The 13,905-nt window shown below is 31.4% G+C and overlaps 1 protein-coding gene across 3 annotated transcripts; it reads left to right on the top strand.

The window, feature by feature from the left end:
• The first annotated feature begins 1,405 nt into the window (after positions 1–1,405).
• LOC111624696 lies at positions 1,406–13,113 on the top strand. 3 transcript variants are annotated; one of them, XM_023367607.1, is made up of 7 exons: positions 1,406–1,757; positions 11,495–11,567; positions 11,643–11,733; positions 11,805–11,865; positions 12,453–12,573; positions 12,643–12,697; positions 12,776–13,113. In XM_023367607.1, the coding sequence occupies exons 1-7, from the start codon at positions 1,631–1,633 to the stop codon at positions 12,851–12,853; spliced, it is 606 nt and encodes a 201-aa protein (XP_023223375.1). In that variant the 5' UTR covers positions 1,406–1,630; the 3' UTR covers positions 12,854–13,113. The 3 variants fall into 3 exon arrangements, with proteins under 3 accessions (XP_023223375.1, XP_023223374.1, XP_023223376.1); XM_023367606.1 differs by having other exon boundaries at positions 1,420–1,757; positions 11,805–11,901; XM_023367608.1 differs by lacking the exon at positions 1,406–1,757 and adding an exon at positions 2,075–2,798 and having other exon boundaries at positions 11,805–11,901.
• Positions 13,114–13,905: the final 792 nt, after the last annotated feature.

Below are 13,905 nucleotides of genomic sequence, written 5' to 3'. Positions count from 1 at the left end.
GAAAAATAACTTGACCTTTGGAGACATCATTAATATAAATAATTTTTATGGCCGTTGAATAAGAAGTGTTTCTTTCACAAGAAATGTATAAAATTAGTGCTGTATTAGACTTACGGTACCTAATTTACATACTGTACAGATGATAATAAACTGAACTTACTAGCCTAAAATCTCCGTAGCGTGTTGCCAGGTGGCAGAAAGCATATATATAATTATAATAAAGTTACAATAAATTAAGTTAATATATAATTATATATACAGTACCTAATTTATATATAATTAATATATAATTATATGTACAGTACCTAATTTATATATAATTTATATATAATACTGTACAGACGATAGTAATCTCTCCGTAGCGTGGCACTTGACAGCGGAAAATAGTTCGGCTGCCCGATGACGTTTTACGTAATTATAGGAGTTTTTACCGTTTTTTACGGATACCGTCGCAATTTTTCGCAGTTTTATAGGAATCGTAATTATAGAAACCCGTTTTATAGGGGTCTACTGTATACTCATCGAATAAACTACTTAAATCGTTAACAGAATGACTTATATTTGAAAATCTAATCATTGGTATTTCCAAGAGTCTTTCAATACATAAAAGCATTAAACTTATTCTGAACTTATTTAGATTCAATATACAGTTAAGCTACAAAGAAAGATTTCACAAACATTAAAAATCAATATGTACAATATATTAATCCTTGTAACTTTGCTCATTGGTATTCTATCTTCTATATTGCAATTCCTAATTCCCGTCATAATACTTTTAAGCGATTTTTATCGCGTTATTTCGTTATATCTAACACAAGATTTCTTGTTTTCTAATTTTATCATTTTTTAAAATGTGTGTAATTTTATCATTTTTAAAGATATTGATCATCATATATTAAAATACACAATGAATTTTTAAAATTTTATTCTGTTTTTATTGATCTCCTCTTACAAATAATGCAAACGAAGTGCAAAATATATTTTTTACCGATGCCAATTACCAGAAAAACTTAGAACTACACAAAATTTCTGTGTATGATTTTATATACAGTTTGCCTTTTCGGCCTTACTAACAATTGGTGTAATAAATAAATGAACCTTATTTTACATTCTCTCTAATACACGTTACTGGAAACAATTTCCATACATATTTATTTTATTGATTAAAAGATTTAAAAGAAGCAATAATAGAAAATTCACCATTTGTACGACACAGATTAATAGACTATAATTTTAATTGTCTCAATCTGGAAACAGAGTTGATGAAAGTTAAGCAACTGACTGCAATAAACTCCAACCACTTGCCACGCGATTAGAAAATGCTGCTCAACAATAAGAATACCTATCAGGCCCTCATCAGACTTATAAATAAATGTAAAGCAAGTAACTACCGTTCCCTATCATTCTAGGACTTAGAGCTAGACCCGTCACATCCCTCACATATTTCTTACATGTTCTATATGCCCCGTATTATCGTGTACGCTGTCGCCCCTTTGTAATCATTTGTATTGTACTGTACATAGAGAGCTCCCGTTTTTATTCTGTAACCTTATCGTCTTTGTAAAGATATTGTTAATATCATTGCACCGTATAAATAAAAAAACTGGAAAAAAAGTGTAAGTATACATATATGTCAACAACTGTCTCGAAATTCGTCAAAACAATCCATGACGTCACGTTCTTAGTAGAGGGCATCGTTAATGAATCGCATATTTCGAAGCCTAGAGGACGCACTTTAGGCATAAAAGTTATTTCCGGTGAGTACAGTATATATAAATTTTAAAATATTATTGTACGAATATTAAAAGTATTTTAATTATATTCAAAATATAAAAATATTTTGAATATACAAGAAACATACTGTTAAGTAGATCGTAATTTTGAATATATTTTTGAACGTAATGTGACGTCATCGAGTTGAAAAATTCGAATACCAAACCGTTTGAATGAAGTTTAAATTCTTGTTTTATTATAATGTTATGTTTTTATATTAAGTGTTATGTTGTAGTCTATTAATAAGCTACATTGTTTACATTTTAACCACAATACACAACCATTTATCAAGCAGTGAGCGTTTATTATGTTAACGTTTTCGGTCTTCTTAATCGACCTTCTTTTGGATATATCTGTATTTTACAATTTAAAAAGAGTAAATTCATTTATTCAGTAACGGTTTACGACGTTCGAATTTTACGACGAAAGAAATTTTAAAAACGCGCGTGCCAAACCAAACGAATTTTTAAAATCCGTTCGTTTTGTTCCAAAAACGAAACTTTGCGCTTTCCGATTGCTTATATTTCGGCAATCCCTTTATAGAAATTCTTCAAATATTGCACACTACCTAAGAAAATAATTATTTTTCGAACGAAATATTCAGGATAACTTTAGGCGTTTGGGGAGCGGAGAAATCGACCCCCTAAAATCTGCGACTCTGACTTCCGTATTCTTATATATAGGCAGTCAGTGACTATGTTTACTTGCAGCGAAGTCACTGCTGTGACTCTCCATATTTCTAACACATTTATAGACGATTCGCGGTTAAGACATCAGCCTATCGCTTTGTGGAATCAGAAACCAAATTTGGGCAAATAACTCTCACCGGTTCCTTTGCAGACCTGGCCGAATCCTCACTCGATATAATTGAAAAGCTGCTCTCGGTGACCACGGAGTGGACAGAATCAAATAATAATAAAAAATTCCAAATCTTTAACGGTACTGGAGCGTATGTCACAGCCTTAAATGCAAAATCTAAAAACTATTTTTGAAAAATAGAGCAATTTTATAGGAAACGAAATACTGTAAGTATATTCTTCTTAGAATTATAAAACAAATGAATATTTTAAAAAGGCAAATTTATAGAAATGTGCGATATCGAAACAAAATGTGTAAAAACAGTAGGCTGTTGTTTCCAGGCTGTTTTAAATGAAATCATGTTTTACAAAAGTCTATTTAAAACAGAAATGGGGTATTTCAAATATTGTTGGAGAAGATTAGAGAAAAATATTGACAAAAACCCGTCCGTGGGAGGGAAAATTTCTAAAGAAAGACTGAGAAAGACCGAACTAATTTGTTTAAGTTTGAAAATCGAATGTTCTAATATTGTAATTTAAAATTCAAACAGCCATTCTTCGAATTTTATATCTTAACATTCGATTATAATTCATTGGAAATACGTAAAATAAGTAAATGAAAGTATTTTTAAGTATTAATTTAATTAATCTTTACTTTTGTTGGGCTGCAATTTGAAAAAAAAAATTGCCGACATATAAATTTCTACTGTCCGTTTGTCTGTCTGTCTTCTTAATCGCGAGAACGGAATTAGATAGATGAAATCCGAGACCAGTTCTAGAAACCTTAGGGCTCAGAAGGCCCCAATTAACTATATTCGAACGTTCGATACAAACCGGAAGTCATGTTATTTCAATTCAAAAATTTTTTCCTGGAAGGTGTTAGATAAATGGCTGACACGACTCTAGTATTAAGGAAAAGTGTATGTACAGGGGTACACTACTAATTTGAGGTGGCGAGCATATATTTTAAATTAAATAAATTAAAAATTTGATTAAAAATTGCAGCCCGGCATTGTGACGATGTTACAAAAAATAATTGCCATTTTCAATTGCTTATATTTCGACAACCGCTTTATAGAAAATCTTGAACATTTGCACACTATCTAAGAAAACAATTTTCTTTCGAACCAGATATTAGGAATTACTTCGGTTGTTTGGGGGCGGAGAAATCGACCCGAAAACGGCAACTCTGATTCCTATATATATAATCAGTCAGTGATGTTCTTACTTGGCGGGGATTTCTTCTGATATAATATGGGAGACTGTTAAGCTTTCTTCTTGTACAAATGTTAATGATTAGAAATTAAATGTAAAAACAGGTATAATAAACTTAGAATATTCTAATAAAAAGTTTGACTAAAGATACTGGTCTTAAAATTTCGAATTAATGAACGTAATGCAATGTCAATATTAATACCGTGTTTCCCCGAAAATAAGACATCCGCAGAAAATAAGACCTAGCACAGATTTTGCTGAATTGCGAAATATAAGACCTTCCCCTAAAAGTAAGACCTAGCGAAGTTTTTTTTAGTCCTAACGGTCATGAACAGATGGTTGAAAGTGGCCGTTGGCTCTTTGAAAGTACAGCCACTGATTGGTCAGCAGACAATTACGCCACACGGCATGATTTGCATAAGACTATGGCTTGGGAATCACAGATTTGCATAACGTTACGGCTGGTGATGGCTAATTGGTCGGCCGGAAATCACACCACATGACATTTGCATAGTGCTACGGTTCAGTAAGCACTAATTGGTCATCGAGTCCGATGTTGACGCTATAAAAAGGCGACAGTTCGACACACGGGTATACGTCACTCTCGTCTAAGTTCGACTTGGGAATTTTTTTGTTCAATAATAAATGTGAATTCTTCTTCCTGGAAAAAATAAGACATTCCCTGAAAATAAGACCTAGCGCATTTTTCAGAGCAAAAATTAATATAAGATTATTTTCGGGGAAACACGGTATATAATCTGTATGTAAACGGCTGGATGGCGGAAGCGGTTAAGGCGTTAGTCTAGCACTTTTGGAGTTCGAAAAACCTCACGAATTTTTCATGAAAGGTCCATCTCCATTAGGATGGTTTCTGTCTTTCACTATTCGATCTTCCCATTGTGGTCCCGCCGAATTCTTGATGGGTGTGTTAAAAGGTCCTCTTACTGCCACAGGACAAAGAGTTTGAAAGAAAAAGGAAAAAAGAGTTACAGTAGAACCTCGATTATCCGGACTAGTTGGGGATGAAGGTAGTCCGGATAAGGAAAAATCCGGATAATCGAAACAAATATTTTAATTTGTCTTAATGATAATACAACACGTTTTCTTTTCGATGACATATCGGTAATATTAAAAATGAATACTGTATTTAAATCGTGATCAAATTTTCAAGAAACAAACATTCGTATCGAATTTGGTCTACTACTGACCAGCGCTAACAGACTAGCTATTGTTTAAAAGACCCTCTGGTGGCTCAAGAAGACGGATTTTATAAAATAAAAAGCAGTTGAAACTGCTTTTTATAAATAAAAGTTTGATAAACTATTTATCGTTTTATGACTAGAAAAATTTTTTCGTCGCGTTCTCGGCTTTTAAGTAATGCATAAACCTTCGAGGCGCGAGGCCCTTCGGACCGCGAGGCATAGGCGGTGGCCCACGTTGCCCATGCCTTACGCCGCCCATGGTCATAGAAATGATGTAATTTGAATATAAATTATTTATAAATACTGTACGTATGTCAAGTTATATTTTTATTACGACGTAAAATATATTTAAGAGTTTACGGCCACTGTGCCGGGTGAGACGTTGTTGAAATAAAAAAAAAATTATGCATTCCATTACGTACGTAAACAGTATCGTAATTCGCCAAGTGCAAATCAGCAAATTCGTAAAATTTTTGTTTATTTTGAACAATCCGGATAATAGAGGTCCGGATAATCGAGGTTCTACTGTATGTCGATTTTTCCCAACGCTATTAATTTGTTTCTCTATTTGCTAAAAACTTTTGTAATTAATAAATCTAGTAATTAAACAATGTTTCTCCGCAATATCGAATGGAGTAAGTTGTGATCTCCAGAGCCTCATTAAGCTCTTCGTAGGCCTTGAGACTTTTTTTATTAAATATAATCTTTTTCTTTTACCTTTTTAAATTATTTCCGGATTGCAAAGAATTATTGTTGCTGCAAAAAGAGCAGAATTAAATATAAAGAAAGACACTGCTTTACTTTTCCTATAAGTTAAATATCTTCCCATTGCGTATTCTAGGGGCAGAAGAGTTTTAACCTTCAATTCTGTCGACAAAGACGTACATGGCAAATCAACAGTCTTGATGTTACGTATTCAAAATGTAGAATTTGCTAAAGAAATAGTTATCAGATTTCACTCGTGTAACAATGCAATGCCTATTCACTATGGCTGCATACAATTGGTTACTGTAAAATATTTATTACCCACTTTGGATTTAATTAATTTCGATTGCACCTACAACTTATACTCTATACTTAATAGAAATTTTATCTTACAAGAACAAACTAGAGGAAATTGAAAAGCTTTAATTAATCAAATAGAACAACAATGCAACGAAAATTCAATTTCCTTAGAGAAAGCGTTGGAGTACTGTATACTGTATATTAGAATTGCAAGAACGTGGTGTACTCTGCCACTATCCACGCGCAATCGAATCAATGTATCGTTGGTATTGTCAAACAGAACATCAAGTTTGTACAAAAGATAACGAATATACAACGCCTTCTGATGCCAAATTGATTCGGAGAGTAGTTTTGACTCCAACAACAACTTTGTTTTATCCTCCCGAATTCCAATTCAATAACAGGATGTTGAGAAATATTGATTCAGATTATGCACTCTGAGTATCTTTTCGAGATGACGATGGTAGAAAGTTAAGTGCAGCAGCAAATTAAAGCGATGATGCATTATTGGAATTTGCAGTTACGATGCCTATGATTGGAGGAATAAAAATATGCGCAAGACATTACAAATTTTTTGGCATGATCAAATTCTAAAATCAAAGATCATAGTATATGGATATATGTGGTAGACGATAAAGGAAATAATGCTGATACTATTCGAGCATGGATGAGGGATTTCTCGATAACCAAAAGCGTATCCAAGTACTGTACATGGCTCGTTTGGGACAGTGCTTTTCGCATACAGAAGACACAGTTGAGATTCCTTTAGAGCATCATTACGTTATCACAGAGGATGATATTGAAGCTGGAATAAATCCTGTTACAGAGAAGCCTTACTGCTTTTCAGTTGGAATTAGCAAAATAATAATTTAAAATAATAAGCAGCCCAATAATTTTAATTAATTATTAAATTATAGTAAACTAATTCAAAGTTGAATGATCTAACTTTTTGGTTAGTTTGAATGTAGGCTTACTGTCTTTCTCCGTAGATATTAACATTAAATGATAAACATTAATTTGAAATTTGAACGCCTTTTTGGATAATTTGAATAAAAATAAATTGCATTAAGCGTGCGTACACATCGGGTTTATTATATTAATATAAAAAAGATGACTTGACATTATAAACAAGCTGAAGTTATCTGTCACTTCAATCTGTAATGAAATGTTCCTGAATATTAATTGTCCTTATTGGAGAATTCTAATATTTTATAACACTTTTATAACACTTTCATACTGTTTTAATAAATTTGAATAGTTTTAATTTTTATGAGCTCAATAAATATTCTATATTTTTCTTCTGCTTATAAATAATGATTATGTTTCCTACATCGCACTTCTGATAATTCGAACGTAGGATAATTTTAAATATTTTTAGATGCCTCCAATGTGAATGTGGATTAACGAGAGAGATTACATTTAATTCCTTCAGTTTTATGTATTATACAAGAAATAATGTAATAATGAATTCATATTATTTTTTAACAGGATCCGATCTCGATGGAGGTGAATACACCATTATTTGGAGGAAAGATTTTTCTCTTTTCTCATAACCGAGAACCTGAAAATTTCTCTTCTCACAATGAAGAAAAACAGTCGAATGCCATATTCGATGTAAGCAATTAAAAGCAATTTATTTTAATTTTCAGTGAAAATAATTTCAAATTCCTTATTTCATAGATACATACGACAGAAATTGAAATTGAAAGAATGCATAAAAAATGCTCAGATTGGTATAATCGGAAGTGCCCACTTGGCAATTTCGGATAAATGTGGTATTACATGTTCCAATATGCAAAGAGATTGCTCGAAAATTCTCTCTGGCATTAGATTATGCAAAGACTGGTTATATAGAATTCCTAAATATCGAGGAGAAACCACAAAAATATCCAGATTTTATGGAAAGAGGAATAGACAGAGAAACCTATTAAAACCGTGCTTTGAGTGATTTATACAAAAATTGTGAAATATTTGAACAGAAAACTACATCTGTACAACAGGAAACAGTTGAATTACAGGTGAATAACTAAAAATAACCGTAGATTAAAATGCTTAACACAAAAACAATTTTTATGTAATACAATAATTACATCAAAATTATTTATATGCAAATTAAAATAATTCTTGAAAGATTTATACAATCTAATATAATTATATTATGAATTCTAACAATGACCATTCGATATTTTAGATTGATCACGATTTAATTTATCCTGGTTGGGAAGAGTATGAAGAATCTGCACGAATTTCCAGACAAAACTACAATCATTTTTTTTTTTCAAATTTTGATGCAAAGATATGGTGTACAAACGGAAACTGAGGCAATTTCTGGTACATTTCGCAGACTTCACGAAAGACATTACCAAAGACACGATGCTTTCGACGCTGAAAAGCTCGTTGTTCAGACTGTAGAAACATTGCAGAAACTTTTTAGAAAAGAATTTCATCAGGAATTCAGCAGATAATGAAAAGATAGATCCGAACTTACTGGACGATATATTGAAGAAAGCATCTGCATGGTACGCTATTACATACAATAGCAATTCTACACAATTTCTTAATTTTCCGTGGATGGTTTCAAAATACTTCATTAACTTAAAAGCAAAACAGGACAAAGAAAAACACGTCAAACTTCAATAATTACAATTTTAGACAATTATTTACAATCGATAATAAACAAAAGTCTAAAACTTGACAGTGAAAACGAACTTCATCTATCGAGCTTTTCTGTTCCTTCAAATATAATAACATCGGCTTACAGATTAGTTGGTCACTGGGTGAGCAGAAACGAAGAATTCAAACCCGAAAACGAACTTTGACTTTTAGAATACAGTACTTTCACTGCATTTTACAGAAGAATTATAAGAGAAGCAGGTGACGCAGAATTAAATGTAAAGAAGTATTGCTAATTTATGTTTGGACTTTTTAAAATAACTCTTCTCTTCCAAAAAATTTAGCTTGAGTTTCTTCTTATGTCAAAGACATGTACAATGTTTTGGCTACAACTGGCAATTCGTCTGTATTTTGCCAAACTAAACAGTACGACCAATCAAATGAACTAGTAGAATTACAACCCATTAATCTCCCTGGTAAATACTTCCCGGACTTAGGAATAAAAAAATTTATACTTTGCGAAATATTTTATGTTCGTTGATCGATTTAAAATCTTTAACCATTATAAGTTCAGAAAGAAATTCTTTAGTCGTATCTGCAGTTGGTTCTTGGGAAGCCATTAAATATCTGGAAGATTTCTTTCGTATGGACACGGAAAGTTAACAGAAAAACTTGATGAAGAAAGGAAAAGATTGAACAAACGTTAATCTTAAAAATATGATTAAAAATTACAGCCCGGCATTGTGACGATGTCACAATAAATAATTTGCTCGTAGTTTGTGGCAACTTTGGTTTCAACTTGTAAAAATATTCACAATGAAAAACTACATTTTGACCTTTGTTATGTTATGAACTACAATATTGAAATTAAAATCCTTCTAAGAGGTAATAAGGAGTTAATAACTGTGGGAAATGGAAGAAGCGTTGCATTTTCCCATCAAAAATAGACAAAGAAAACATGGCAGTAAATGCAAGAGACTGATATACAGAAACTACACTATTAGGATGTGTACAAATTGTGCACTATATTCATCATTGTGGATAACAAAAGTATATTAAGACGAACTAACCTTTTGTTCGTTATGTTGTAGACAACAACTTCAGACTCTGAAGCAGTCAGCCCGAAGAGAGATTGGAAAATTACCAATCCGAAATGCATCGTTAAATAGGCGAAATAAAGAGAACTGTTTTTATCTTGGTCTCTGTTAATTGTGCGTAATTAAGAAAAACGTGATAAATATTACTAGTGTCACTATTGAAAGAAGAAACCTTTACTTATAACTTTTTATACGTTCTCCAGTCTGACGAAATAGAGTCTGTCTCCTTGAAGTTAACTACCGTTCTTCTCCCGAAGGCTTTTTAGATTTCTAACCTTTCAAGTTGTTTTGGCCGAGGCTCCATTTTCTCTCGATGGCGTCTTTTTCATTTCTAAGAAGTAAGCAAATTGTAGGATTCTTCGAAAACCCTACAATTTTCTCACTCCTTAGAATTCTGTGCTTACTGCGTCGGGTTATCTCTTTATAGATAGAACAGAGGGCTACTAATATATATGTTAGTAATTTTCTAATATGAAACCAGTGCACAGAAGTTTTCACGAATCTAGCGGGAAAAAATTATATTAGGAATGGAACAATTTAATTGTAATCAGAACATATTTACAACAATTAGGATAATTCTTAAAATAGAGGAAAAAGCGACAAATCGTAATAGGCGATCGAGGATAGAAATGAATAAAAGCCTGGGAATGCGTGACAGCTTCTTCTCCCGAAAATTCCAAGTGTCGGACCAATTGTTGCATGTGTGTCTCGTGACCATCTTCGTTTCCATCTCCCGTCCTTGGATTGCCATATTTTGGATTCCATCATCGGAAGTCAACCGCATCTATTTTGCAGAAAGGAGACATTTTCTGCATTTTTAAACACTATCTTTAAATCTTCGGTAAAATAATTTGGAAGGTAAAATTCTTTCTTCATCTGAAATGAAATTTCTGGAATGCTTTAAATCGAATGTTAAATGAATTCGAAAAAAATTATTTGCATTCAATTAGAAATTACCGAACTATAATTAATTTTGTATTATTACTTATTTATTTTACCGGTATTACTATACTGTATTAATAAGTTACATGCAGACATTTTTCGAAAGAAATTATGCATAAAATGTTATATTTTGTTCATTAAAGTAATTACAAGATTAAAACTTTAAATATTTAAATTAAGATTACATACACATTCGTCCCATTAAAATAATCACTTGTGTTTTTAATTTTTGACTCTTTCTATCTTGTAAATAACAGGAACAAATTTAGGGGGTCGTAGGGTGCAGCTCCACCTCTTTCTGAGACCTTTCCAGTAAATCTGCACCTCAGGCAGTAAAAAATTTTATAAGACAGATTGTTTCCTTTCTGCACCTTCTAAAGATTTCTAGATCTGTTATTAGTGGGCACCAAGATGACTTTTCTAATCATATCCATCGTCGATTCGGCCAGCACCATCAATGTGATGATGATTAGGTCAGGCCCACCGAACCAACCGTATGGTCAGGGATAGGGCCCAATATTTCAGGGATAGATCATCTCCGAAAATTTCCTGTGTTTCTATTATCCCTCCTTGATTCGATTCCGGTTCTTTCGGAGTTTTAAAATGAAATAATCGATGACGCCTTAACTACCTCGATGATTTCATTTTAAAATACGTGACATAAAATAATATTTAATAAAGTATATAATAAACAGTTTTGATTTTATTAAGTAATAATGGCAAATTAGAAAATTACTATTGTTGTGAATAATGTTTTTGTCTGATAACAAAAAAGATTAGATTATCTGCCATAATTCATTAAAATTGCATATAAAAGAAGTGTTTTTATTTGTGAAAATTTTTATTCAAGATTTCAAAGACTATTTGAATATTTTAAATATGGCAACGAAACGTTTTAAAACTGAAGACGAAAAGGATTTCAGGTCTGTAATAGAGAATTTATCTTATAAATTTGTGCAAAGATCTTGAAAAAGTTCTAAGTTTAATAAATTTTATAGTCCAGCAGACATTATTCTTCACAACGATCCCAGTGGAAAAAAAGGATCTTTTACTATTCGTAGTAATATATCTTCTGCTCTTGCCTTTAAGGTATGGTATAATTTTTTCCACTTAATCGTGTTTTATTATTGTTTTTTATTTAAAATTCTTTAAAAATTTAGATAAAATGTAGTGATCCGGCTTTCAAAATCAAGCCACAAACAGGAGTTCTTGGCAAGAAAGGTTCGAATGCAAATATAAATGTCATGTTGTCACCAAGTATGTTATTCAGTTAAAGTAGAAGTTTGTTAATTTAATACGTAGTAACCCTAAATTTCTAGTAATCCGAGTCGAATCCGGGTGAGCAACTCTCCTGAAATTGTTCTTAGGTGATTTGTTCTAAATATGTTGAGTTCCTCTCTCGCTACCCTGCCGTCCCACCATGGGCCTGGCCGAACCCACAATGCCTATGGGTAAAAAGGCCCCCTTTTTAATTAGGCTAATTTCAATAATTGCCAACAAAGTGGAAAAGTTTTATAGGTGGAAAAGATTAAGCTAACTTATTAAAAACGAAAAAAAGCACTGTATCATAAATAGCGTGCATAAAAAATCGGAAGGATATAACGGAGTGCATGATACAAAATTTGTAGCAATTTTTGCAACATTCAAAGTCGCACGTAGCTTATTAAATTTTGCAAAAATACAAAAATGTCTGGTAATCCGACATTTTTGGATTTGGTCTTTTAGATGGCGAATTAATGAACTTCTATCGTGTTTCAAGTTTCTTACAATATTATATCAAATATTTTAATTAATGACATGTTTTTTAGATAGAAAAAGCGCGAAGAACGTACAATTTTTTGCGCTATTTACTGCTGTAGATAATATAAATCTTACCGAAGAAGATATAAATGAACTGTTTGACAATTCGTCCGAAAGTTTAGACAAATAGTAAATTCTATTTTTATTTACCATTTATTTGTTATAAAATGTATTTAAAAAGAGTTCGTTTATTTTTAGTCTAAAGAAAATATTAATTTCAGAAAGCAAGAGTACAATTATGAGTAGTTTAACTGTAAGAATATTCAAAATAAATCAAATTTATTTAATGTTTGCTAAAGAAAAATATATAATTTTATTTATTTATTTGCAGAATTTTACAGAAGGTTATATTTTAAACTTTATTTTATTCATTATTTTCATCATTTTTCTTCAGTGTTACTGCATTTAATAATTTGGCTCTTTATGGAATCCTGCCAACGAAATTTTCTAATGAAACATTCTAATGAACAATTTGAATAAATAAAGCTTAAGATTAAATAGATGATATCGCTGTTGGTTTTTTAAATTCAATTTCCGCCTAGAAAATACTCGGAAGAAATATCTGAAAGGAAGAAAGACAAAATACATCAGAAATCGAACTCGCAATTTCTTGTGTAAGCGCAATATAGGCCTCGTATTTCCAAATTGGTATTAAAGTAAGAATTATATGGCTGTACAATAAATAAAATTTAAAAAACGAATTTTTTTAAACATTCACAAATTATAAATGAAATATGAGGTGAATTGTGTGATACTCATTAGGGTTTCTGAAACGGGATCCCGGGATCCCGGTTGTTTTTTTAACCCGGGAAATATCCCGGGAAATTTTTCTTATCCCGGGAAATCCCGCAAATTTCTTAAAAATTCACTTTTTTTGTTATTTTTTGTTAAGGTTGGGGAGTTTTGCAAATAGAAAGCATAATTAACTCATTCACTTCCAGAATACATTTGTATTTATTAATTTTAAACCTACCTATTAGTTTTTTTAAATTTTTGCTCGTTATAGCATGTCACAAATGGTCAATAATCAATATATAGCTTATTTGTGGCATGACTATAAAAANTACCTAGAAAAAAAAAAAAAAAACACTTTTCTCAGGGTGATAAGACCGTAGTCACGTTTCCTCTAGAGGATTTTACTCAAAATTGATGACAACTTCATCAAAATATTTGTTTTACACTGCATATAATTGCCCAACAAATTGAAGAAATGTTCTACAATTATAATTCATGAATAAATAAAAATATGACGATTTTTATAAAATAGAAACCTTGTAAATATTAATTTTAATTGAAACAACGAACACTTTATTGAAATATTTTAATTATAAAGTCACTTCACATGAGGCAAATTAATTATGAACAATATTAATTTCTCAGTACAATATAACTAAATATTTATCGTATATATAAATAATATTCTATTGATTTCTTGAAACAGTAAACAGTTTTAAATTCATA

Source organism: Centruroides sculpturatus, unplaced genomic scaffold (assembly GCF_000671375.1).
Source record: "Centruroides sculpturatus isolate CEXI.00-Female unplaced genomic scaffold, Cexi_2.0 scaffold358, whole genome shotgun sequence".
In the NCBI taxonomy this organism is placed as follows: Eukaryota; Metazoa; Arthropoda; class Arachnida; order Scorpiones; family Buthidae; genus Centruroides; species Centruroides sculpturatus.
Note: the sequence above shows the minus strand (reverse complement) of the source record. Positions and strands in the feature narration are given on the sequence as shown.

Coding starts and splice junctions, on each gene's coding strand:
- LOC111624696 (XM_023367606.1), top strand. CDS start 1,631: ATGTCAACAACTGTCTCGAAATTCGTCAAAACAATCCATGACGTCACG. Junction 1,758..11,494: donor AGGCATAAAAGTTATTTCCG/GTGAGTACAGTA, acceptor TTTTTATTCAAG/ATTTCAAAGACTATTTGAAT. Junction 12,698..12,775: donor CAATTATGAGTAGTTTAACT/GTAAGAATATTC, acceptor ATTTATTTGCAG/AATTTTACAGAAGGTTATAT.